We start from the raw sequence: 26,334 nt of genomic DNA, 5'->3' as shown, positions 1-26,334 counted from the left end.
GGAGGAAGTCATGAGCTTTAAATGTATGATGTGTATTCATCCCTATACTCTCTAATCTCCCTCTCAATTTCTCCCAGAGGGAAGATAGTATCCTCTGCTATCTTGCTTTCTGAGCTCTCAAAGCAGTAGAAGCGACTGCTAGGGGTGGATGTCTACACCCCCTCCCTCTTCAGACATACATACATGCACCCTTTTCTTTGAATGTCACCTTTCCATGATTAAAAAACCATGCTCAAGGATGCTTACAACATGAAGAAAATCACGATTATAAAAATAACAAAAGCATTCATAAGCAATAAATAAAACATCAAAAAGTACAGAACCATATCAAACAATTTCCACATAAATTATAATAAGATCTCAAATAAATAAACAAAGATTAATAAAACAGCAGTAACCTCCCCGCACCCACCCACAAAACCCCCTAAACATTGCCCTGTCCTGGGACAGTTTTTGCTCAATATCTTTATAAATGACTTGGATGAAGGAACTGAGGGGATGCTGATAAAATTTGCAGATGACACTGGGAGGGGTAGTTAATGCCACAGAAGACAGAATCAGGATTCAATATGACCTTAACAGATTGGAGAACTGAGCTAAAATTAACAAAATGAATTTCAACAGGGACAAATGTAAGGCTCTGCACTTAGGCAGGAATAACCAGCTGCACACATATAAGATGGGGGACACCTGGCTTGCCAGTAGTACATGTGAAAAGGATCTAGGGGTCTTGGTAGACTACAAGCTTAACATGAGACAGCAGTGTGATGCAGCAACAACAAAAAAGCTAATGCTATTCTAGGCTGCATCAACAGAAGTATGGTGTCCCAATTAAGGGAAGTCATAGTACCACATTATTCTGCCTTGGTGAGACCACACCTGGAATATTGTATCCAATTCTGGGCACCACAGTTTAAGAAGGATATTGACAAGCTGGAACGTGTGTAGAGAAGGGCAAACAAGATGATCAGGGGTCTGGAAACCAAGCCTGATAAGGAACAGTTGAGGGAGTGGGGTATGTTTAGCCTGGAAAAGAGGAGACTGAGGGGAGATATGCTAGTCGTTTCAAATATCTAGAGGGCTGTCGCACGAAGGATGGAGCAAGCTTGTTTTCTCCTGTTCCAGAGGCCAAGACTTGAATCATGATAAAGGAGATCCCGACTAAACAGGAAAAGCTTTATGACAGTAAGAGCTGTTTGACAGTGGAAAGGACTCCTATGGGAGGTGGTCTTTTTCCTTGGAGGTTTCCAAGCAGAGGTTGCAGCGATGGAACTTTGTGCTTCAAATTTCAGTGGCGCCTGTTATATGATGCCAAATTCTGGCACCCCCTGCTTCTCGCATTCCATTGGATGTCATGGTTGCAGCACCCACTGCGACGCTCCCAAAGCTCAGCGCCCAGTGTGGCCGCACCCGCCACACTCCCCTAGATCAGCCTTTGGAGGTTGGATGGCCATTTGTCAGGGATGCTTTAATTGAGAGGATTCTATTCCTGCATTGCAGGGGGTAGGACTAGATGACCCTCGGAGTCCCTGCCAATTCTATACTTCTAAGAATCTTCAGGATGCCCATGTATTCCAAAGAGGCGGGCAGCTACCCTTCTAGTATCACTGGCAGAACAGTGCCATCTAGCAGCCAATTAGAGAAGCGGCACCTACCTATAGCATCCTCCTGAACCTGCCCAACTGACCAGTGCCGATTTATGTATAAGGCTGATCGCCAAAGAATTGATGCTTTTGAATTATGGTGCTGGAGGAGACTCTTGAGAGTTCCATGGACTGCAAGAAGATCAAATCTATCCATTCTTAAGGAAATCAGCCCTGAGTGCTCACCGAAAGGACAGATCGTGAAGCTGAGGCTCCAATACTTTGGCCACCTCATGAGAAGAGAAGACTCCCTGGAAAAGACCCTGATGTTGGGAAAGATGGAGGGCACAAGGAGAAGGGGATGGCAGAGGACGAGATGGTTGGACAGTGTTCTCAAAGCTACAAACATGAGTCTGACCAAACTGCAGGAGACAGTGGAAGACAGGAGTGCCTGGCGTGCTCTGGTCCATGGGGTCACAAAGAGTCGGATACGACTAAACGACTAAACAACAACAACAAACCAAGCTATAGTCTAGGGCCCCACTCTCTTGGGGGGCCCCAAAAATAAGAAAAAAACTGGATGTACATTTACAAAATATAAGGTAAAAAATAAATAAAATAAAACCTACATACAGCAACATTGTTTTGTGTTGTGTTTGGACCTATTAGGTCCATAAATTACCGTATTGCATATATTTAACACAAAAAACAGCGACAACTTGTTGTTGACAAAGGGCAGCTGGACATATAAAGGGTCCCATTACCTTCAGGAGCTTAGGGCCTCATCAAACCTAACTCCAACCCTGAACCTAGGGGATAAATGAAGCTGGGAGCAGAAACTCTATTCATTGCCCTGGCTTTAACCCTTTCTGTCTATTCCACCCTGTGCAAAGTGGGATGGGATGGGACGTGGAGGAAGCAGCAGGTCGCCCCGCCCCCCTTATTTATTCCTAGTTATATATCTCTTAGGTGCTTCCTCGGCCCTGCCTCGCCGTTCTGGTGGGCACAGGGTGGATGAGGCGCGGGCACGAGCGAGTGGCAAGGAAGGCTTTGCGGGGGACGACGCCCAGCAGGCGACAGCCTTGCCTCCCTGGTCGCGAGCCGCCGCTGTTTTGTTTCGAAAATGCACGCGCGAACTAGAGCAGCATGAGGCAAGGCTGCGCCCTTGTGGCCGCAGTAGGTGGAGGCCTGAGTGGCCCAACAGAAGTCGGAGCAGGACAGGCCCCGACCTCCACCGTGTCCTTTTCTAGCGACCTGTTGTTCACAACTCATTTTTCCCTCAGAAAACTCTTGCAGGAGAAATGAGCTCTGAGTCTCCCTTTTAGGCTTCAGGGGCTGCCTTTTGTGACACCCGGAATGCTGCGTTTATCCTCATTCTTGCCCCCTTTTTTTGCAGCATCCACAAGACGTCTTATATCCCCCACCTCCGGGGGGAAAGAAATAATAAGAAATAAAAGAAAGAATAATCCAGATCTATCATTTCCTGGATTATCATTTCCCGTGCTTTAATCTGTTGCCAATGAACCTTTTGCAGATTATGCCGCTGTCTGAAAGCACCCCCAGTTCTGCTTGCGTGCCACGAAATCCATTTTGCCAGAAAGGCATTTTTGTCCCTTTGGGGTGGGTGGGATTTGGTCACATACTAGCAAATTAAGGCTGCACAATCAAAGTGGATTTGGCGCTCGTGCACCAAAACAAGAATTGCTCCCCCAAACCAGACTTTTGGGGATAAAGTGACAGGAAAATGCACTGAGAAGTATGGAAGAACACTTGGTGCAATGTTTTAGGGCCTCCCCACAAACAGTCAATGTTGTCTAATGTTTGTGGAAACAAATTTGGCTGAATTCTCAATAAAGAGGTCACCTGAAAGCCAACAAGAAAAAAAGCCTGTTTGGACACTGTGCCTAGAAAAAGCAGAGCAAGGGTAAGTATGGTTGAGCCCTCAGTCTCTTTCTCTTTGTGCTTTCCAGACTGACTCGTAGCCTCAAGGTTTCTTCTTCTTCTTTTAAAAAATGTTTTCCTCCCTATGTGTTGAGAAGGGCTGGGCAATTCCCATAACTGAGCTGAGCCTTGCTGTGCCCTGCTCTGCCCCGCCCAATGTCCTTAGCAACCCAACCTGGCAACTTAAGGAGACAAAGGCACAGAACACAGGCTGGACTGGAGCGTCCTTGCAAAATGGAACCAGGGTGGCCCTTGCCTCTCACATTGCTCCTCAGCATCTGTACTATAGGTAAGAGGGGGTCTCAGCTCCATCATGCATGAAGCTCCTGCTCCATATCTGTTCAGTGGTGGATCCTTATTCCCAAATTAGATTTCACTGTTAGGACAACCAAGAGACTGGAGAATTGGTGTCCCTATGGGTTGTTGTTGTTAGTATTAGTCAGCTTTTCACCTGAGGTCCCTGGGCAGGTTACAACCATTTACAGTGTATTATTAAAAGTCATAGCTCAACCACAAAAAGTTATAGTTGACTTTTGGCTCATCAAGGTCAGCCTAGATGTAGCATGAGTTATCCATGGCCAGAAGCTATTGTGTTTTTAAAAGAATAGCAGCTAGTGGGGTGGTGGTGGTTTGTGTTGAGTATGTGGCGCTAGGGAAGAATTGACAGCCCTAGACGCCATGAGAGCATTACCACAGCCCAGTCCATCAAGGGTTTCCTAATCCTTCCCTCTGAGGAGATTGGTCCATGCGTTTGCCTGAGTACTCTCTGAAACAGAAATGTGCATGATTACTTCCAGAAGCAAAGGAGAACAGGTAGAAGGTGGAATTTCACAGGCAGAGCTTTTTCTTCCATATGACAACCTGCTTCTTCCTCAGTTCTCTCTTTCAACATATGGGAACCCCAGGCTCCTTTACTTTTGGTTGGGGAGTATGTTTGCTGAGGGAATGTTTGCTCACTAATTGAACTGAATGTCTGGTAGATAATAACAGTATTTTCTCTTGTGTCCCCCCCCCCCGGCTCTAGATCCAGCCATCGGAGACGTAGGTAAGGAAAGGAAACCTCCACACTTCCCTACTTAACAGACCTATGACCAGTGGCAGGGGAAGGAAGATCACCCTATGCAGTGCAAAAGCAGGCTTTGATGCACAACAGCTGTGAAAACAAAGTCAGCTGTTCTTAATGCAGGCAAACATGGGTTATAGCCAAGCGTGTATGTTTGAGCACATGCACCTCCAGATGGGCATACAGACACCTGAGTGCCTAAAATGCTGTTACGATACACTGTGGGGGAAGCTCCCTACGGTCAGAGCAAGGCAGCCCCTCCCCTCCAAACATAATATTGTAGTACCCTAGGAAGCCTTTGAACAGCGGCTGCTCTTAGGCTGCCAGATCTTCACTATAGATGAGAAAAGACAGACTGTAATTGCTCTGGAATTGAATGAATACAAAAAATAATAATATTCCTTTATATAGTTAGTTAAAAGAGTTGGCATAACCAATTAACAATGAATACACAGCAATAACAATGCATGAACAGCCCAGATCCAAACCGCTATTGAGAACATAGCAGGGCATCAGTTTAACGATGTTTGCTGAATGATCACTATCAGTGCTGTTAGGGTCTGTTCCTGTTGCTCATTCATCCTCCATTTTTGGGTGTCTTGCAAATCTGCTTTCTTCACTCTTTCTTTTGTCCTCAGTCTTGTTTATTTGTTTATGACATTTTACCTGAGTTGTTCTTGGAGCCATATCGCAATTCTTGCATTGCAGGAGGTTGGACATAATGACCCTCAGGGTCCCTTCCAACTCTTACAGTTCTATGATTTTACTATTCATTTATGAAAGCAAGCTGCCTATATTTCAGAAACATGGAAATTACCCATGTCATATACATGCTTATCAAAGAGGGCTTTTCTCTGCTGTAGTCAATGGTGCCATGGGACCAATACTCTCATTGCTGTCTCTGTCTCAGTGATTGAGGGCATCCCAGACACTGTGGTGCTAGAAGACAGCTTGACACCAGGCACAACCGTGGCCAACTTCACCGGCAACTGTACAGACTCCAGTGATCCACCCACAGTAAATCTGAAGACCACAAGCCCCACCACATCTTTTTTCAATCAGCCAAATTTTGTACCCCCTGACATCTATGAGGTACAAAAGACCTGTAAATTTGTAGACAATTCCGTGTGTGTGTGTGTACGCAAGGGGAAAGCTTTTCCTGCCATCATGTTCTATGAGAGTACAGGGACTCTTTCCCTCTGTGGCATTTTAAAACACATTTTAGTGGGGATTTTTGAACTGGGACTCGTGAGTCAACAGTGCTGTTGTCCTGCTGCACTGCATGCCAGATATTTCAATCCAATCAAGATGAACTAGCCTCTTGTGGGATTAGAATATTTAATAAATTCTATCAATTAAACATACCTAAAAGAATTGAACAGGTTAAGTGTCATTTTTGTTAACTAGTATTGTGTCATGGAATACAGCTTTTGTTTAGCAAATGTAACCTGATTTTTAATGTATGTGAACATGTAACTAGTATGCAGAAGCATAGAGCATGTCTTCACTACAAGTGTAAAACTGTTTCATACCTGTTTCACTTCATTGGTGCCTACATTAGGATGATATGAAGCAGCAGCAATTAGCTGCTTTCCTTCCCACAAGTATGCAAAACTACTCCCCAAATATTACTGACGGATGCAAAGGGGGAGACTTTTAGTTGCTGCTGCTACTTTAATTAGGCCATTCCAACATGCCACGTACTCCCACCTGGTACCTGGGCACCTATCTGGCATATGGACATCTATTGATTGGTGCCCATGGCATCATCAACACTAGGCTGTTCAACAGGATTGAACATGTGGAAGAGAGGTGCATCACATGCTGAGATTTTTTTTCTTCTGGCTTCCAGGTGAGCCTTAGTCCCAGTGCTGCCCTGGATGCTAGACAGGTGAATCAGTATGTTTTGACATTCAGTGCAAGTTGCCCAAGTGGCACGCCAGTTGAAGTCAAGCTCTTCATTCGAGTCATTGCAGCAGACAGATTGGAGTGTGGCAGTGGACCTGAATACATAGGTAAGGCTCTCACGGTAGCCCTGGTATTTCATCCTAAGGCCCTGACAAGGGTGCCATGGTGAGAAGAGTTTTAATATGGTACAGTACTGCGGTGTGGTGAGGGCAGGGGTGGTGGTCTTGCTCCCAGGCACTGAGAGGCAGTGAGTTCTCTAGCAACATGTGGCAGATCCTGCATGGCAAAGGAGGATGCTGGTTTTTTTTCAACCACGGGGAGGCAGATTTGAATAGTAGACTTGCCAGTGCTAGAAGAAGGGACTCTGGGGCTGCCCGTGCCAGTGGGAAGCTCAGCCTGCAGAGGGCTCCAGTGCTGTCAAAGGGGCAGATTCGAACTAGGGCAAGAGTCTGACTGCTCCCATCTCTTTTACTGCTGCAGGAGAGAAACCAGTAGGCGTTTCAGAGGATGTTGGCCCTGGAGAGTTCATCTACCAAATTGTACTGAAGAGGGGAGGCAGAGGCAACTTGACTGTAAGCACCTTTGTTGCGGGGAAAGCAGGAATGTTGGAAGACTTTAAAAAAAAGTAAAACCATTATAAACTATTATTAAATAAATGCTTTTAAATAAATAAGGACTATAGTTGAGGAGGGGGTGTCTTGTACAGGGAATTTTCCAGTAATGTGTCTGGCCATGGAGAGAAGACTTGAGAATTTGGAAGGTGGCATATTCTAACAGTGCCCCAGGCAGAGGGTGAAATAGCAATTTTGGACATAAGTCTTAGGGGATGAGATTATCTTTAAAACAAATAAAGAAACAATTTCCCAAGCCAACTTTTTCTTTTTATACAGTTCTCCATAGAGAATGCCTCTCTGCCTTTCACCATAACTGGAGATGGAAGAGTGCTGGCACCTGCCATGGGTTTCAGTCGTGAGCAAGCTGGCAAGGTTTGTTCCATTGCTTACTGTACCTATGCATATGTTCTGCCAATGTCACTGTCCTTATAACATGTCACTCCCCAGCTCCGTCCCCTTTCAAAAGTGTTCTGTAGTTTGTTAAGGGGGCTGGGAATTGTAGCTCTGTGAAGGAGAAACACAGTCCTCAGGATTCTTCAGAGTAAAACTTGCACTTTAAATATGCATTGGATGTGCTTTAAGTGTATGGTGTGGATCTTTGTCTCACCAGACGTTTCCTCCTAGCCCTGTGACTCCCACCTCCCTGTCCCCAGGTCCTCTTTTCATTAAAAGGCATCATTTGGATGGGGCCACACAAATGATGCTTAAAAAAAACACACACAACAGTTTATGGAGGGAAAAACCATGCAGCAGGCTTCTGCTTCTCATGCAGAACTGTAACTAAAAGCATAGTGCTTGAGAAAGCTGACTCAACCAGTTCCTGGTAGTAGTAGGGACAAAACATGACATTCTCCATTTCAAGGTACTGTGCCTTCCTGTTCCTGGGGCTTCTGTGGCACTTCAGTCTTCCCTCCCTAGGAGCCAGTGTGGTGTAGTGGTTAAGAGTGATAGACTCGTAATCTGGGGAACCGGGTTCGCATCTCTGCTCCTCCACGTGCAGCTGCGAGGTGACCTTGGGCTAGTCACACTTCTTTGAAGTCTCTCAGCCCCACTCACCTCACGGAGTGTTTGTTGTGGGGGAGAAAGGGAAAGGAGAATGTTAGCCGCTTTGAGACTCCTTCGGGGAGTGATAAAGCAGGATATCAAATCCAAACTCTTCTTCTTCTTGGACCCAGCAACATACTAAGAGCTTGCTTTTGACTAGACCTATCCCTCCTGCTTGTAAATTCACGCCATGCCGTTCTCCCTGCAGACGTTCTCAATGGTCATTGTGGTAACGGACAGTGGTGGGAGAAGCTGCCGCAGGACTCTGGCAGTGAAGGTGCTGCCTGTTTACCACAAGCAAGTCAATTTCACGTGAGTTGAGTTGTTACTATGTTGTTTTTAATGGTGTTATATGGTTATAAGCACCCTGATATTTTATGATATGCTAGTATAGGGCACTTTTATGAATAAACAGCGGGGAGAGGGATACAAAGGCTCTTTGGCTCCAAGTTCCCCACAGCATAAACTTAAGGCATGAGCTACTTGCCCCAATATGTTCTGCCATCGCTGGTGGTTATGCAATATCATAAGAAAGGTATGCTTAAGAAACTTTTACCACAGAGAATGCTAGGGCATCGCTCCCAGATAATGTCTAGTCACACTTGACCTGAGAGTTGCACTTCTGTGACACTGCAAAGGATTAAAATAGTGCTTTTTTTGGCACCTGTAAAATATTGCCTCCTCACAAAGCAATCACTTTTGATGTAAGGAATGTACATTCAGGCCATCAGAGATTTGAGCCAGGGCAAGAGGCTACTGATCCGGGCTTCCCCATTCCAGGGCACATGTGGGGCCCATCCATTTCCCCTCTCATTAACTTGTACCAGAGAAGGAAAGCCCTAGCTCTGACAGCCTTTTGAGTAAACAAACAGCAGGTCCCTGTGATACCTGGAGTGTTGCTTTTCCCACCCACATCCCTTCAAGTGCCATGCCAGAGAGGCTATTGCTGACTAGTGGCTCCCAGTCCCTGGTGGTAGAGGTGGTAGAGATGATCTGGATTTGAGAGCAGAAACTGAATTAGGGGAGATTATTGACTTGCTGTAAGGGAGCTGTGCAAATCCCCTCTAGTGTCAGGACAGGTTTACTGTCTCCTCTGTCCCATGGGCCTGGGCAGCACAACAAGAGCAGTGAGGAGTGTGAGCTTCCCTGAAACACCACCAGCCACCATTGTATTGGGGACTGGGCCATCGCACTACGTCAAATTCTTTGAAGGAAGCATAGAGCAGGGAGGACATTCAGGTGTGTGTTTCTCTTTCTTCCCTTTGATGCCACACATATTGTTGGAGTTGCATGGAACAGCCATAACTCACTTTCCTATTTTTCAACATGACTCTAAAAGTCCTTGTTGTCCTGTTAATGCTCTGCTTCCTGTATTATCCCCAAACAGGAATATTCAACTATGAGTAGATGGGGTGGCTTATAGCACCTGGGGCTTACACTCTTTTCTTCATGATATAGGGAGTCATCATTAGCAATATCGGTATCAGAAAACACAATTCCCCTCCAGCCTATTGTAAGAGTCAATGCCAGTGGAGAAAATGTGCTTTACCGGATCATCTCCTCTCTGCCCACAAGGCATTTCACCATTGAACCAGGTAAGGAGAATCCAGGGATGTGGCATGGAACCCACACAGGCTAAGGGAGGGCTGGGCCTTCTGCGGTGGTCATCAACAATGGTCTTCAAACTATGTCAGCCATCTTACCCTCAAGGAGTTGAGTGATCACAGCCAGTCTCCTGCTTGCATGCAGACACAGGCATAATCAGGAACACGTATGACCTAAATCTGAGACGCTATCCAGACTTAACTGAAACCCTGCTCACAGTGGAAGCCTACAACATGCTGCATCCCACAGATAAAGCCACCATCACTGTCAACATTACAGTAAAGCGGCAGAACCTGCAAGGACCTCTGTGCACTCCTGCTGTAATTGTGTAAGTCTCCATAGAGCAAAAGGATCTTACTCAAGCCTGAGCCAGCAAAAGAAATGTAGAGTTTGAGGGTCTCTCCCTACCTGCTGTGCACAGCAGGGTATAGCAGTATTTAAGGTACAGTGGTGCCTCGCAAGACGAAAAGAATCTGTTCTGTGATTCTCTTCGTCTAGCGGGTTTTTTCGTCTTGCGAAGCAAGCCCATTGAAGGATTAGCGCTATTAGTGCTATTAGCGGCTTTTAGCGGCTTATCTGCTGATCGGATCAGCTGATAAGCGGCTTAGCGCTATTAGCAGCTTTTAGCGGCTTATCTGCTGATAAGCGGCTTAGCGCTATTAGCGCTTTTAGCGGCTTTTAGCGGCTTATCTGCTGATTGGATCAGCTGATAAGCGGCTTAGCGGCTTAGAAAAAGGGGGGGAGGAAAAAAAACCAGCAGGAACTGCAAGACATTGTCGTCTTGCGAAGCAAGCCCATAGGAGATTCATTTTGCGAAGCACCTCCAAAACGGAAAACTCTTTCGTCTAGCGAGTTTTCCGTCTTGCGAGGCATTCGTCTTGCGGGGCACCACTGTATAAGAGGATCCATGGGTATTAACCATGAGTAGGCAAACTAAGGCCTGGGGGCCGGATCTGGCCCAATCGCCTTCTAAATCTGGCCCGCAGGTGGTCTGGAAATCCGCGTGTTTTTACATGAGTAGAATGTGTCCTTTTATTTAAAATGCACCTCTGGGTTATTTGTGGGAAATAGGAATTCGTTCTTTTCTTCTTCTTCTTCTTCAAAATATAGTCTGGCCCCACACAAGGTCTGAGGGACAGTGGACCAGCCCCCTGCTGAAAAAGTTTGCTGACCCCTGGATTAACTATTAACTATGGGGACTTGTGGCTCTCCAGATGTGATTTGGCCTCAGCTGCTCTCAACTCCAGACAGGGATGAGGAGTGTTGAAGATCAGCAACATCTGGAAGGGCCACAGGTCTCCCACCCCTGATCCACAAGTAAGAACGATCTTAAGGGCTAATGAGTCAGAGCAATCAGAGCACAAGAATTGTCTTCTTTCCACTGACAGAACTGTAGCCCTATGGAGAAGCCTTGACATGCTTGAGCGTCTGTTTGTCTTGTCAGCAGTGATCAGCTCTAAGAGAGGTTATTGAGAAACATAGGCAAAGTGGGGAGGAAGAGATTTTTCTCTCCTTTCAAATCACCATTTCTATCCTTCTGCATCTTTTACTCTTTGAGGCTATTGCTGCTTAATCCTAGGACTGAGATTCCAGAGACGACACCCATTGGGTGGACACTGCCGTCTCCATCTTGTAATGATGTAGAGAGTGGCAGCGACAGGCTTCACTACGAAATAATGGAGGGCAGCCAGAGCCCTCCCTATAGCTTCCAAATGAGGCACTCAGAACTACAGGTAAGCCCTTGGAATGGACTTATTTCTTTAATCATATATGTTAGGGAGAAGGAGTGGGGAGAGTAGGCAAGGCTTAAGGGTTGAGTAGCTTCCAACATACCTAACCATCCTCTCAGTTTTGCCAGAATTTAGGGCAAAATGTCTCAGGGTACTGCTTAATTCCAATTCAGTCACTTCTGGGTACCTGAGAGATAATGAGTGTGGTATCTCTAATTAACATGAGTTTACCATTTTCCCAGACTAAGCATCTCCCCTTGGCAGAGGATGCTATTAGTTTAAGATGTGCCCATATGGTCCTGACCTTTCTGTCCTTTGGTCCTGGCAGGTGAACACCACTTTGGACTGTGACTCTGAAGCTATGGCCAGCCTTAACTTCCAGTACCAAGCCACCATTCTAGTGACTGATGATGGAAGTCCTCCACAAAACAGTGCGTACTGCTCTGTCAGTCAAATGTTATTTGGGTTTGGTCTTCTTTTGATACTGAAGTCGTGGGAAATCAGGACTTCAGCAAGATCTCTCCTGGATTGGCTTGCTTTGAGGTATGGTAGGAATCAGAGGGCAGAGGTGACTTCCCCTGGTAAAATCCTCACTGCAGAAACAGTTATTGGAGCTCTCTGTTGGCAAAGGTAAATCTATCATGTTTATGGCTGTTGCCTGGATTAGTACCAGGACCTAGGAACCCAGTGAAATGCAGGCACAAAGCAAGCAGTTGCTGAGGATCAGAACTAAATTATAGGCCAGATGGTATGTGTTCAGTAGGCAGTGACAGTGTTTTAATGAGCCTGTTTGCATATGTTTCATAAGAAGTTGGAATTTGGATTTATAGCAGAAGACAGCATCCCCCCCATTATACATTTCTTTTGTACCTCTTGGCTTTGGCTTCTGTTAACACACACACACACACACACACACACACACACACACACACCACACTTGGATGCTTCCCTTTTGGGGTTTATGAATCCAAAATCTATACCAAGAAACTTGAGTTCTCTTACCTTTGTATATTATGTAAAAATCCATGCAAAGTCCCATCTCAGCTCAGACCTCACTGAGCTCTAGCTCTGAGGGCCTTCTGCCAATTTCCTCATTGCAAGAAGTTACAGGGAACCAGGCAGAGGGCCTTCTCGGTAGGGGCACCTGCCCTGTGGAATGCCCTCCCAGGAGATGTCAAAGAGATACAGTGGAACCTTGGTTGTCGAATGTAATCCATTCCGGAAGACCATTAACTTCCGAAACATTCGACAACCAATGCACAATGGGCGGTCAGCAAATTCCACTGCAAAAATGGAGAAACACGCCTCAGAAGCCGTTTGACTTCCAAGGTGCATTTGAAAACGGAAGCATTTACTTCTGGGTTTTCGGCATTTGGCTTCTGAATTGTTCAGCTTCCGAGACATTCGGAAACCGAGGTTCCACTGTAATTATACAACCTTCTGTAGACATCTGAAGGCAGCCCTGTATCAGGAAGCTTTTAATGTATTATGTTCAGTTGTGTTTTTGTATACTGTATTCTGTTGGAAGCCTCCCAGAGTGGCTGGGGCAACCCAGTCGGGTGGGCGGGATTAAAAAAACAAGTTGTTGTTGTTGTTGTTGTTGTCAGCTGCTGACCACTGCAAATTCTACTCAGCTTCTGCTCTGGCTTCAGAGATTTTTACCAGACACTTTGAGGATGATTCAGAGGCAATATGATAGCCATCTTCAACTATGTGAATGGCTGTCACATAGGTGATGAAGCAATTTTGTTTTCTGATGCTCCAGAGACTTAGGACCTGAACAATGGGTTCAAATTTCAATAAAAGAAAATTTAGATTAAACTTTAGGAATAACTTCTTCACCCTGTGAGCCACCTGGCAGTGGAACAGGTTGCCTTGGAAGGTGATGGGCTCTCCTTCACTATAGGCTTTTAAGGAAAGACTGGCTGGCCATCTGTCCAGGATGCTGTAGCAGACAGTTTCCTGCATCAGCTGAGGGGTTGGGCTAATGACCTTTGAAGCACCAATTCTGTCACTCTATGATTCTGTACTTTGCAGCCTGATGAACTAGAAATCTCCCTTAATTAAAAAAGAAAAAGAAAAGAAATCTAAGGCAGCAATCCTAACCCTATTTACCCAGGAGTAAGCCCTACTGAATTCAATAGGACTTACCTCTGTGTAGTCATAGTTAGGCTGGTGCTGTAAGAGCCTTAGGGTGCTAAATTCTGAGCCCAGTACCACATTCTGTGCTTCTTTAGTGCAAAAGTGGAATCACAGAATGTAAACAGCCTTGATTGTACCATTTTGCTCTGTTCTTAAGAGTAGCCTCTCCGTACCACCTCACCTGACTTGGCCACCCATATCGTGGGCCCATCTTGATACAGCCATCTACTAGGAATAAAGAAACAGATTTGCAAACAATCTCTTCCTTTGGGGATGTTTGAACAAGGGAAGGACGTGTTTGTGTGAAGCTGCAATCCACATTCCACTTCTGCACAAGCCTGAAGAGGCAACAAAGTGTAGTGAACATTGATTTGCCACAACCCTACAGAGAATAGCAAATACTGACACAGTGACCAATCCTTCTGTTATATTTCCCAAGTGCCTTCAAAAGCATTCCAATGAAGAAAACATGTTGGAAGAGGCCTCCAGGTTGAACATTTTAGTTGCCTGACCACATTGGTTAATGAACAATTTGTAAAAACCTGACTGAAAACAAACCAGGTAGTAGCTCAACAATGAACTTTGTTAACGGGTTACCACTGAAAACCAAAGCTGCCATCCAACTAAAGTATTTTCAAGTTTGATTGAATTCAATGAACATGACATAAGACTATGCCTGCCACCCTGCATTGAAATCAGTTTGCTTATTGTTAATTTGATTGTGTCCTGGGTGTACAGGGAGATAAGAACCACCAATTATTGTATACCATAAAAGTCATGGCTAAATAATAAGGGAAACTTTCAAAGCAGCTGTAGAAATTCTCAGTGGCGTAGCGTGGGGGGTGCAGGGGGGGCCGGCCGCACCGGGCGCAACATCTGGGGGTTAGGGTTAGGGGGCGCAAATCCATGGGTTAGGGGGCGCAAATCCATGGGTTAGGGGGTGCAAATTACTTGCCTTGCCCCGGGTGCTGACAATCCACGCTACGCCACTGGAAATTCTGCAAATCATCTGCCCTTATACTTGTGGCTGGTTGATAAATAATCATACTTTTATCAATAGCATAAAGAAGATAATAATGACTTGTGTTGATATTTCTTGATAGAGAAAATGTAAGTCATGTACTACAGGGCTGTTGACTACAGTCATGTACTACAGTTGTTGGCTGATTTGACCTTAGAAGAAGTCCTACAAACTTCTTCTGTGGTACATGAAGGCAGACTGTTACTAAACAAATTTGTCATGGACAAGCAACAACTGCATGTGGTCTGTGTCAAAAAATAAACAGAGGATCAAACAGAAAGCCCAGCATGGACCACCCTCAAAGGGACACATACTTCACACTACAAATAGCAAACTGACAAACATCCAATAAAATAGAAATAATTAAAGCACACAAACATGAGAATTGTACGGAAAATTTTCTGGATTTTAAAAAACAGTTAAAATGAATGTTCAGAGAAATGTGGTATCCACAATGGGTTCGTAGACAGTTAATATGTCTAATAATTGCAAGCATTGAATATATAAGTGTATAAACTGGCTAGATGAGGGTCATGGTGGCAGGTTGTAAGAACAAAACAGTGAGCTCTTTGACTGGGTAGTTGTGAGAGCCATACCGCACCAGATTCTGGCCAATCACCAAATAATTAAAACTACACATTAGGTGATGACCTATTGGTTTAAATCTGGATCTGCCCCAATCACATTTCAAGCAGTGTTTAGAGGGACACAGTTTTTAAAGTGAATGGGGTAGGTATATGGGTGTGTGTGTTTGTACTGAGCACCTCTACGCAAGGGCTACCTCCCAGCTGGGGCAAAAGACCCTGACAAGAGAGGCTACAGGGAGGTAAGTGACAGGTATGCAGTGCTCTGTTCACACATCCCTCTTGCTTGAAAAATCAAACTCCACTTCCTCTGGTTACATGTAACTGGGTTTAAATTAAAGTTGGAACCTGCAAGCCTGCAGCTACCATATACAATTTGAGCCGGGCATTTTGCTAATGGTTACGTAGGCTGGTTTCTCAGTTCCTAGCCAATGCTTAGCCAACGCCTGCTGAAGCTCGAGATTTTGCTTCCATATTTATTGAGCATCCTGATTGGTTTGTACAAATAATGTGGGAAGTTGCTATGACATCCATTTCCTTGAGTATTCTCCCTGGTTTTTTTTAATGGGGAGGTTATATGATGTCATATCAGGCAGTATTTATCCCATAATTCCCAGTGCATTTCCACATCACTTTCCTTACCACAAAAAAATCTAGGATTTCCCCCCAGGGATGGGGGAGGTGTTGTGCAAGAGCACCAAATCAACTGTAGCTGTGCAGCTTGAATTTGCCAGTATGTGATTGAATCTTGCCTGTAAAATAATGAGTCTGAAAGTGTCCCTAGTCACCCAGGCTTCTCAGATTTGTTTCTGTCCTCTGCAGCCACAGTGCAGGTGTTGGTGACAGTAAGCCGAGTGAATGAATACAAACCAGAGTGCTCAAGGCAATTCTTTAGTGTTCCAGAGAATGTAGGCTTTGGATACTTCATTGGCAGCATCAATGGCACTGACCGAGACTATCCTTTCAACAACATCATATACAGCATCCTGGGTTCAGAGGACTCTGTTTTCTACATTGGCCGTCGCTCAGGTAAGGAAGGGGATTGGAATCCTGTATGACGTATCCAGGTAAACTTATGTCACCTGCTCTTAGCTCTACTTCCCTTGTTTTATATAACACACCACTTGTCTGGGTTTATTCTCCAGCTCTTGACTTAACTGGGCTTTCTTGCATTTTGATTTAGATGAAGGTTCCTCCCTCTCTCTCTCTCACACACACACCCCCAGATTGGGACTGATCTGGTCAGCCTAGAGACCTCCAGAGGATTTTGCTAGGGAATAATGGCCCATGCTCCACAACACTTTGCCTTCTACTTTCCCAAGGCCCATACTCAATATCATCTTAAGCAGATCATTTAACACCCTTTTAACTACCTACCATACTCGCATCAAGGGGGTGGAAGAATGGAAGTGGGGATTCAGCTTTGGCAGTTGCGAATATGGACCTGGGAGTGGCTGTTATTACAAAGTACAGTGGTACCTCGGGTTAAGTACTTACTTCGTTCTGGAGGTCCGTTCTTAACCTGAAACTGTAGCACCACTTTAGCTAATGGGGCCTCCCGCTGCTGCCACGCTGCTGGAGCACGATTTCTGTTCTCATCCTGAAGCAAAGTTCTTAACCTGAAGCACTATTTCTGGGTTAGCGGAGTCTGTAACCTGAAGCGTTTGTAACCCAAGGTACCACTGTAGTATAAATGCACAATTTTATCTTTGTGGCACAGGTGAGCTCTATGTGTTGGGACCTCTGGATTATGAAAAGCAGAAGTCATATCATTTGGTCATCCAGCTAAGGGACTTTGATAATGGCGTAAATCCTGAATTGCTGAAGACGAGTCTGTGTAACATCACCATTAATGTGCAGGTAACTGGACTTGGCAGGTGGGTGAGTAGAGTGAGGCTGTTGCAAAGCTTTGAGTGGGACTAGGTCACCTACGAGATTACCTTACCCCACATGTGTCCACTCAACCACTTTGATTGGCAGAATCAGCACTTTTTACAAGTGCCACATAATACCCACAGGGCCGGATTTAAATTTGATGAGGCCCTAAGCTACTGAAGGTAATGGGGCCCTTTATATGTCCAGCTGTCTTTTGTCAACAACAAATTGTCACCGTTTTTTGTGTTGAATATATGCTATATGGTAATTTATGGACCTAATAGGTCCATGCACAACACAAAACACTGTTGCTGTATGTAGGTTTTATTTTATCTGTTTTATATATTATATTTTGGAAATGTACATCCAGTGTTTTTTTCCTTTAATTTTTTGGGGGGCCCCCAAGAGAGTGGGGCCCTAAGCTATAGCTTGTTTAGCTTATATGTAAATCCAGCACTGAATATCTGCACCATATCTATAAGAAGACAATCCTTTGGAATCTGAGGGAGCAAGGAGCTGAAGCAGGGAGGGCAGAGAAAGCTAGTGAGTGGCTGTAGGTGCTTGTAATGAACACCTGAACTACAGGGGACTTTATATGAGTAGTTTGGTGTCACATGAATCTTTTAAAACTACATACAGCAAGAAAGAATCTTCAGTAAAGAATGGAGATAGGTGGATTATCTAAAAATAATATTGTAAACAATTAAATACATTAGCAGGATTAATTTAAAATCTAGCAGTTAAAAGGTGACCTTGGAAGAAATATAGACAGTAATAAATAAAAGGAGTTAAGGAGGAAATGCAGTTTGAAAATGTTTGTATAAAAACCCAAGGAAGGGGAGTAGGGAAGTGTAAATAATTGTGTATGTAATCATATTTGATGGTTATTATTTGAAAAACTGGATTTTTTAAAATAAAATAAAAATAAAACTATAGTACATACAGCAGCTGTTAACAGCCTGCTCAGGATCCTGACCGCGGTATACAGTGAAAGTTGCTTAATTGTTTCTTCCTGAGTCATAGTCCTAATGGATATCAATGGTCCTCAAAACAGTTTTTTGCCCCAAAAGGGAAGCTCCCCTTGGTGCCAATGGGTAGTTTTATGGGTAATGAAATGATCAACCCACTGAGGCCCTAGCATTCAAGACATTAAATTATTCTTTCATTGGCTCAGAACAGAATCTGAAATGAACTTTGGGAAATGAAATTGCAGAAAGTAAACCCTTTCTTGCCAGAATCAAGTGCTGTGTTCTGTAGACACCTGCTCTATGTCATCTTTTGGCTGTTGCTTGGTTCACACAGAACACTGCAAAAGCATGGGTTATAATTGCTTCTTAACACTTCGGGTAATGTGAGAAGCCCAGCACATGAAGGGGTCCTTGCATGGAACCTCACTTCTTGGAGCACCGGTGATAATTGCAAATGGGAGATGGGAGTTTGGGAACAATCCTTTCCAGGACTTCTGTGCTGATAAACACGACCCCTTTCTTTGCTCCTAGGATATAAATGATGAGCCCCCTGTGTGTAATCCACCCTTTTATCAGAGTTTCATACTTTCCACAAGTACTACGTGTGTCACTAATCTGCAATGCACGGAAAAGAATGAACGAAGTGAACTTGCCTACAGGATTGTTGGAGGTATGGAATGGCTGAGGCAGAGCATTAGGGAATAGGCAACAAAGAGGCTACCCTAAACTGTGACATTCTTTGGTTCCAACTCCTAAGTGAAGCTGCTGAAGGACAGAGGTGGATTTAGCAGATATGGGCTACTGGTTGAGCTAGATAGCCGTCAGTGGAGGGAAACAGGAACTTAACGGTGTGCTGAAGCTACAACTCTCAAGGCAGAACTGAAGTAGCAGAAAACATGAGAAGGTCTGCCTGAGAGTGCAAGCCTATGCAAAGAGGGCAGCAAGGGACCGCTCTAGGTTGTATTTCTGATGGCAAATACTGAGTGTGCACCATACACTTAAGCAGGTTTAATAGTCCTTCCTCCTCAGGTCAGTGGTGTAGAGAAGGAGGGAATGCATAGTTCTGGAGCTTCTTTCAGAGCTGGAGCAATGGCATAACCTGCCAGAGTGCCAGGAATAACTGACTGGTCCTCATTGCTCTGCCAAGTGGACTAGGTGATAATGAGGTTTTCAAGTTTGACAGATCACCGTGGAGGAGATCAGAGAATGAGGAAAATAATTTCACAGAGGCTACATACTTCTTTATTTTTCTTTGAGTAGGTTCCTACTTCACATTAGCAGGTAAATGGTTACAATTTAGATAGATTGTTTGTATTCACAATGGAAAACTAAAAGTTACATCTTAGCTCAGATGTGTTTTACAAGTTACAAGTTACACCTGTGCAGTAAGCACCGATGAGTTCACTCCCAGGTAATTACGCATAGGTCTACAGTCACACTTAACCTAATAAACTGGTATTGGGCTTTGAACTGCTGCTCTGTATGCTGTTTATAAATAAATCAGCACAGTTGGGGGGGGGATTAGACTCTACTTTGGGTCATGGTAATGCATCCCCCACCCCCAGTCTATGACAGCTAATAATGAACGCCTGCACTTAAATCCTGAAGTGCGCTATAACACTGTCCTAGGGAATCCTGAGAACTGTAGTTATGTGAAGCAGGCTTTGGAGCTCAAACGGACCTCCATACACTCTTACAAAACTACAATTCCGATGATTCTTTCGGGGGAAGCCAAAACAAGTTAAAGTGATATACAGCTGATATAAGTAAGGTTTGCAGTGTAGATGTGCTCCCCTCCCTCTTTTTCAGGCAACACAAATGGGCGCTTTCGCATGAATGGAAATTGTATGCTCCATAATACCTTCTCCTATGACCGTCCTGGCATTTTTGACCCCCTCACTTTTGAGCTGCTGGTGGAAGTGACAGACGGTGGGAGCACACCTCGCTTCAGCACCACCGCCACCGTTCTCGTTTACGTGACTCCCTGGACCACGACAGTGCCTACTACTACCACCACCACCACGGTGAGGGGGCAGATAAGGACATGCTGTTGCCAGGAAGCCTTGTGTCAATCTGATTCACAGGAATAGTCACACTTGCACCAGTGCCCCTAGACCCACAGCTCTTTCCCTGGGCTATGAAGTGTGTCTGCTATAGGATGCTTGCTTGCATTATGGTAGCTTAATAAGTCACTTAATAAGTTCCATTTATAGGTGAATGCGACCTTCCTAATATGACTTGGCCTTTTAGCAGCATTTGACACCTTGAATTTGAATTTGACAGCACTTGGAAGCCACCAGGATCATCTGAAATTAGACATTAGAATTGGAAATTGGAAATTGAAATTAGTGACTGTGTGATCTCAGAGTAGTAATGGGTGGCTGCTAGCTCTGCTGAGTTACAATTATTGCATGGACTATAGCAAGATTCCATCTTTACCTCTTCAGTGTTTCTGATTATTTGCAGTGCAGTGAGAAGGGAGAACAAACAGCTCCAGGACTTTTTTTCAGAGCAGAAGTGATGAAATAATTGCTAGAGTGCCCAAGTTGAGAGTGGCATTCATGAGTATGGGACATGTTATAACACACTCTATGAAGAGTTGTACTTGAAGATGGTTTGGAAGCTTCTATTGGTGCAGAATGCTGTGGTAAATATTTTGGAAGAATATTCCCGTGAGTCAGTAGTAGCAGCTCCCAGGTTCAAGTGAAAATGCTTTTAATAACCTTTAGAACAGGGGGTACATGGGCATGCAGCCTCCATTAATCACAATTTGGGAATAAATCTATTTCACTGCGTGCCATGCTGGAAAAAATATTCAGTACATTGTCAACAGGTCAGAAGGGCTTAGTTAGTCCAGTAGCCTCTTACTACAGGTTAAGATCATCCCCATACATTGATGAAGGAACAGATTGAGAGAAAATTATGGGAAGGTTTAGATTTGAATAATTCCACTAGTTCCAATGACTTGATGGGCTTTCTCAAGTGGAGCCTGACAAGCCTGAGCTTGTGTGGTTTTGCATACTAGATTTATGTTGTTTTGATTTCAGACGGTGCCCAAGGAGCCCATCACTTTGCACAGAACTCTGAGGTACTGGGCACCAGATCCCTGGTTCGTGGTGGTTCTTACGCTCACTGGAGCTCTCCTCTTTTCTGCCTTGGGTTTGTTGTTCTGGCGACTCTGCTGGAGGTGAGTTTCCAGTGAAACCTCTCTATCCATACCTTATTTCATATCAATTCCTGACTCAGCTTTGATGTCAGTGGGATCTTCATTAGCAGTGGCTGTTACCCAGGCATATTCTGGAAGGGGACCTGTCGAATCTGTAACCAAATATGAACAATCATTTTAACAAGAAAGAGCCTGATCTGGTCCCATAGATCAGTACCCTCTCGAGCTCAAGGAACATTTTGGCTTGCTAAGTACATTCTCAGAACTCTCACTGTTGTTTGTATTTCAGGAAACCACCAGGAGAGACATCTCAGCCCCTACTGCAGAACAAGTAAGAACCCCTGTCCATGACACACAGCCTTTTGCGACTTGGGGGAGTGTTGATTCTCATGGCATTACTTGGACAGGGCCGAAACTAGGCTTTCTGTTACTCGGGTCAAAGACCCAGTTTGTCACATACCCCCACACGTGTTTGCGTACACACGTACACACACACACACACACACACACACACCTCAACACATTTCTTCATAAAGGGAATAAAAAGTAGTTTGAAAGAGGCTGGAGAAGAGATAATCTCTCCAAATAGTAAAATTGTCTGTGTGTGTATCTGGCTTTCATTCAGCCTTAAGTAGATCTCCTCAGAGAGTAATAGATCATTTGAGGAATTATAAGAAGTATTATGACTGTATGATATAACAACAGCAACAACGGAAGCTGTGATAATGATCGGACACATACCAGAGAGTAAGCCCTATTGAACTCAATGAGACTTACTTCTTCTGAGTAAAAATGCTTAAGATTGCAGTATAAGACTGCAATCACAGTTACTGGGAGTAAGCTGCATTGAATTCAGTGGGACTTCTGAGAAGTAAAGACTTGCAGTTCAAGGTTCTAAATAGTGAAATAAAAGAATAAATACTCCACAAGTTTCCTTAAAAATATGCTGGATGCTGAACCATTGCAATTAAATAATTTAAAGTGGATTGGCTACATTTTCCTTCCAAATTACAGGAAGGGATAAATACAAAGTGCTTCATATGCCAGCATCACATTTCTTCCATTGCAGGAATTTTATTTTCAGTATGAAGAGGACTCAGTTTTTATAGCTGATTGTATGCAGCAGTGCCCTCTTTATGTATTCACATGGTGCAAACATGTATGTTGTCCTTTAGATCCACACACGCACACACACACTGAGCGAGCGAGAAAGAGAGAGAGAGATCTTTTAATTGATCTCTGAGATGTTGGGGGAAGCAAAAGAAGAAAGCAATAAAACTTCCCCTTTTTCATCTTTGCTTGGAGAGCAACCTCCTTCAGGATTTCTCTTTCACAAACAGTTCCAAAAACAGACAGGGGGGGGATTTTCTTCAGTAGTGCCCCTCTAGAGGCTTCACATGGGCTGAGACCCCAGCTAGCCACCCCACCCCTTGGAAGGGTCTGTCTTACAAGGCAAAGTCTTGTAGGAGGTACAGAAATGAGCTGAAGCACATCTCAGCTAAGAAGATGGAGTTATAACAGTCACTGACCACATACTACTTGGAAGGGCCCAGCTGATGTCATTGCTATGGTGGGGGTGGGTTTCATAGTTTGTTCAACATTCAGGAACTTTATGTATATACAGCAAATACAGACTGTCAAAATTCTGTGCCAATTTAGCAATGCAAAAACTGCACTAAGAAAAACAAATTATATCACTCCTTATGCTTTATGCAGATTCATTAAATTTGCTCATTTGCCATCATTCTGCTGCTTCTCCCAGTCATGAAGAGAAACATAATGAGCTAGGCTGGGCACCAAAGCCTCACCATATGGCTGTGAGGAAATCTACGGAGTTTCCTCACGCCTCCCAGCTTTTTAAGTTTCACCAGACATTGTTCTGCGTATTTTTGAGCCTGGTTTCACAGCTTTATGGGATCTTGTTTTATCTCTCTTTTTCTCTCTGTCTCTTTCATCAAACAGGGAAGTTTGAATTCTACTGAACTTGTGCGAGGTGCTCACTGTCAAATACACACACTCTCAGTGATAAGCTCTTATAACTCCTGTATCCAGCCTTAAGATATCAGAAGCAATAGGGTGAACTACGGTTTCCTTGGCCAGCAAGAGACTGAAGGCCTATGCAGCTCTCAAGAATGGGCCTCTCTCGGCTGTCAAAAGCCTTCACTATAGATGCTGCTGGCAGTGTTAATTGGGCAGATTTGGGAGGGCTAAGCCTAATAATAACACAGTCTGGTCTCCCTGCAGTGGAGCAGAGCTTCATCTTAATGATTAATCCAGACTATTGCTTTGTCTGCCATTAGCCTTGATGGACTCTCACAAGGATGCCGAGTTCCTTCTGATCCACATTTCTCATTCTGTAGGGACAAAGGAGTGGAAAGAAATTACGTCACAACGGAAGAGCCAAGCAAGGAGAAAGGGAAAGATTCCACTGAGGCACTGAGTCTGGTAGGGCATAGTCCACTTTCAATTTCCCCAGTTGGTTTGTACTTAGCTTGCTTCTACGTGCTGCTATCAGTCACCAGCAATCAGCCTTGTGGCAATTCTGCACTTCCATGTGTGGAACAGCCTTCCTCACCTGGTGCCCTTTAGATGTTTTGGACTACAACTCCCATCAGCCCTAGCCAGCATCACCCATGATGAGAGATGATGGGAGTTATAGTCCAAAGCATCTGGAGGGCACCAGGTTGGGAGAGAGTGGTCTAAATTGATATGGGGCCATGAGTTTGTCAGGGATTTTATGCTCAGCAGTAGCTGTGTGACACTCTACTGTGTGCTAATGTTTCTGGATTGTGTGGCCAACCATACTTCTGTTAACAGTGTACAGTCCATAGAGCATGACATAGAGCCTGGCATGTCTTGTGTCCATTGGGATCCAGTAATGTGCAGACTGCCTACTTGGTGAAATGCTCAGTTCAAAAGCAGCTTTCCTTCCCTCGCAGTGCTCCTTGCCCTTGGTACTCAAGGTTGGGACTATGATTATAACGTTATTTCATCTATTTCTCTTCCTCTCTTGCTGTAGCAACTCCAATTTGATGGCCGTGCCCAGGACCCTGGTAAGATAATTCTCCATTGTTTAATAATTGTTTCAAAGCACTCTCAAGCTGCATGGGGACAGTATAGCAGTTCAGTCAGCTTATCAATCATCAAGCAATCAATGCGATATGCACATTAGTTTTTTCATGTCATTGAAAGAACGGCCATGCCATGCTTCCCTCAGCTAGAGCTGATTTCATTAGCACATGGGTGAGAACACAATCCTTTTAGACTGTGTGGGCCAGATCCTTCTCTGGACCCAACACCAAAGACCAACTTTGACAGGTGAGTAGGGCAACCCATCAGTCACATGACATCATCATACTGATGGATAGTTGCCAGGTGGGCATATACCTCTTCCACCTAATTACCTTGTAACACCGGCCTTGAAGCCTTAACGGGAGACAGCTGTATGTAAGCTCATTATTTCTGAGGTTCTAACCCATTCCCATAAACCAGTCTTAAAGGGGCAATAATGCCACAACCTCCTGCATTGGAAGAGTCAGGGTTGACCTCCCCACACCTCAGCAATTTTGCTTTCTGCAGGGATTGGGTGCATATCTGAACTGGGCAGGACTGACCTCTTTGCATATCAACTGATGTTGGGGAAGCCAATACTACGTTCTGCAGGAACCAACTGTACACATCAGTTCCCACGAGGAACAGGCACATGCAGCCATACCATTGCAGTTCATCAGCTGAAAAGTGGGTGGTTCAGTCCTGCTTCTTTAGGGATCAATTTCCCCCATTCATCAGCTGATGCCAGCTGCTCAGTGGGATGATGCCACCTCATTAAGAGGTGGGCATGGTTTCAGGAGAAACCGTTTTATATTTTTAACAAAAAAATCTCTACGCGGTTTACAACCTACATTAAAACATCAAATAAAACAATCCAGAATAAAATATTACAGAAGAAAGTCAAGCATATATTCAAAGCAGCATAATGACCAGGAAACTAAAACATTAACTTATAAGATTCAAAATAAAACCTTGCTAAAGGAAGTCACATATAAAATGCACAATTAAAACAGCATAATTAGCAGGAGCATGAAATGTTATCATAAGCACAGAACATATCGGCTGCTGTTGCTGCCAATCCTGCCAATGGTGGTTCATGGCGGCTGTGAAAGCTCAGGCTTGATGACCTGGATCTGCAATAAGACAGAAAGATTACATGTCACAGCAGTCAGCGAACCCACAATCTATAACTGGCTCTCTGGCAAGGATGACAGACTGAGAACCATGTGGGTCTAATGATATTATCAGGCTGTGTAGATCCCTGTAGGATGCCATAACTCTGGACTGGGAAGTTTGAAGGTTCCAAATGAAACAAATGCTAGGTATGAACTACAGATGTCATAGGGCAAGACCACTTATAACCTCCACGTTTGTAGCTTTAAAAAAATGATTTCATACAAAATCAGGCATGAATGAAACCAATGCAGAAAACAGGCTAGAAGTATTGAAGCAGAGACGGTGTGGGTGTGCAGTGGGGGATTGTTGTTGGGCAGATAGAGAAGGCAAAGAATGGGGACGTGGAGCTAAACTGGACAAAGGCCTAATGTTGTTCCTTGTTTTATGTCCCTAGTCACTGGCCAATATTACCTGTTTGACAGCAGCACTGGAGCACGGCGCTGGGTGTGAGCATGCCCTATTCCATCTTAAGGAGTGAGGCACAGGTGTACACAGATAAAAAGGAGAAACGGGGTTTTCTGCACAGCACCAATACTGTTATTTACATATACATATAAAAAATTGTTACCTGCTGTTTATGTTGGGCTGGCAACTAGCCTTTCCTATCATGTGCCCCTAATTGTTTACATTGACTTGTGCATGTTCCTGGGGAATCAGAGAAGCCTCTAAGAGCCTCTCCACTGGCAAGCTTCTTTTCCTCCTGGCTAGGCTTCATCTGATAAACTTCAAGATCTGACAACTTGGGTTGCTACCTTTGTTTCTTACCCAGCTCTAGAACTTTGTTCTGATCCAGCAGGGCTCTTGTGTTTTTATGTTCTCTGTGAAAATTGTGCCATAATAAAGGATGTGCCTTTGATTGTGTA

General features: G+C 44.4%; 1 protein-coding gene across 2 annotated transcripts; it reads left to right on the top strand.

The window, feature by feature from the left end:
- The first annotated feature begins 3,566 nt into the window (after positions 1-3,566).
- CDHR4 (cadherin related family member 4) lies at positions 3,567-26,334 on the top strand. 2 transcript variants are annotated; one of them, XM_083488599.1, is made up of 20 exons: positions 3,567-3,813; positions 4,549-4,569; positions 5,498-5,679; positions 6,440-6,602; positions 6,976-7,067; positions 7,386-7,481; positions 8,362-8,465; positions 9,612-9,748; positions 9,903-10,086; positions 11,338-11,491; positions 11,817-11,919; positions 16,058-16,264; positions 16,956-17,095; positions 18,610-18,748; positions 19,888-20,102; positions 21,126-21,265; positions 21,534-21,575; positions 23,605-23,689; positions 24,264-24,297; positions 25,866-26,334. In XM_083488599.1, the coding sequence occupies exons 1-20, from the start codon at positions 3,681-3,683 to the stop codon at positions 25,919-25,921; spliced, it is 2,427 nt and encodes an 808-aa protein (XP_083344725.1). In that variant the 5' UTR covers positions 3,567-3,680; the 3' UTR covers positions 25,922-26,334. The 2 variants fall into 2 exon arrangements, with proteins under 2 accessions (XP_083344725.1, XP_083344726.1); XM_083488600.1 differs by lacking the exon at positions 4,549-4,569 and having other exon boundaries at positions 3,568-3,813.

The sequence above is a fragment of the Podarcis liolepis genome (assembly GCF_965112155.1).
Source record: "Podarcis liolepis genome assembly, chromosome: 2".
Taxonomy (NCBI): domain Eukaryota; kingdom Metazoa; phylum Chordata; class Lepidosauria; order Squamata; family Lacertidae; genus Podarcis; species Podarcis liolepis.
This window is presented reverse-complemented; position numbering and strand designations above follow the sequence as displayed.

Coding starts and splice junctions, on each gene's coding strand:
- CDHR4 (XM_083488599.1), top strand. CDS start 3,681: ATGTCCTTAGCAACCCAACCTGGCAACTTAAGGAGACAAAGGCACAGA. Junction 11,492..11,816: donor TGAGGCACTCAGAACTACAG/GTAAGCCCTTGG, acceptor TGGTCCTGGCAG/GTGAACACCACTTTGGACTG. Junction 21,576..23,604: donor CAGCCCCTACTGCAGAACAA/GTAAGAACCCCT, acceptor CTCATTCTGTAG/GGACAAAGGAGTGGAAAGAA.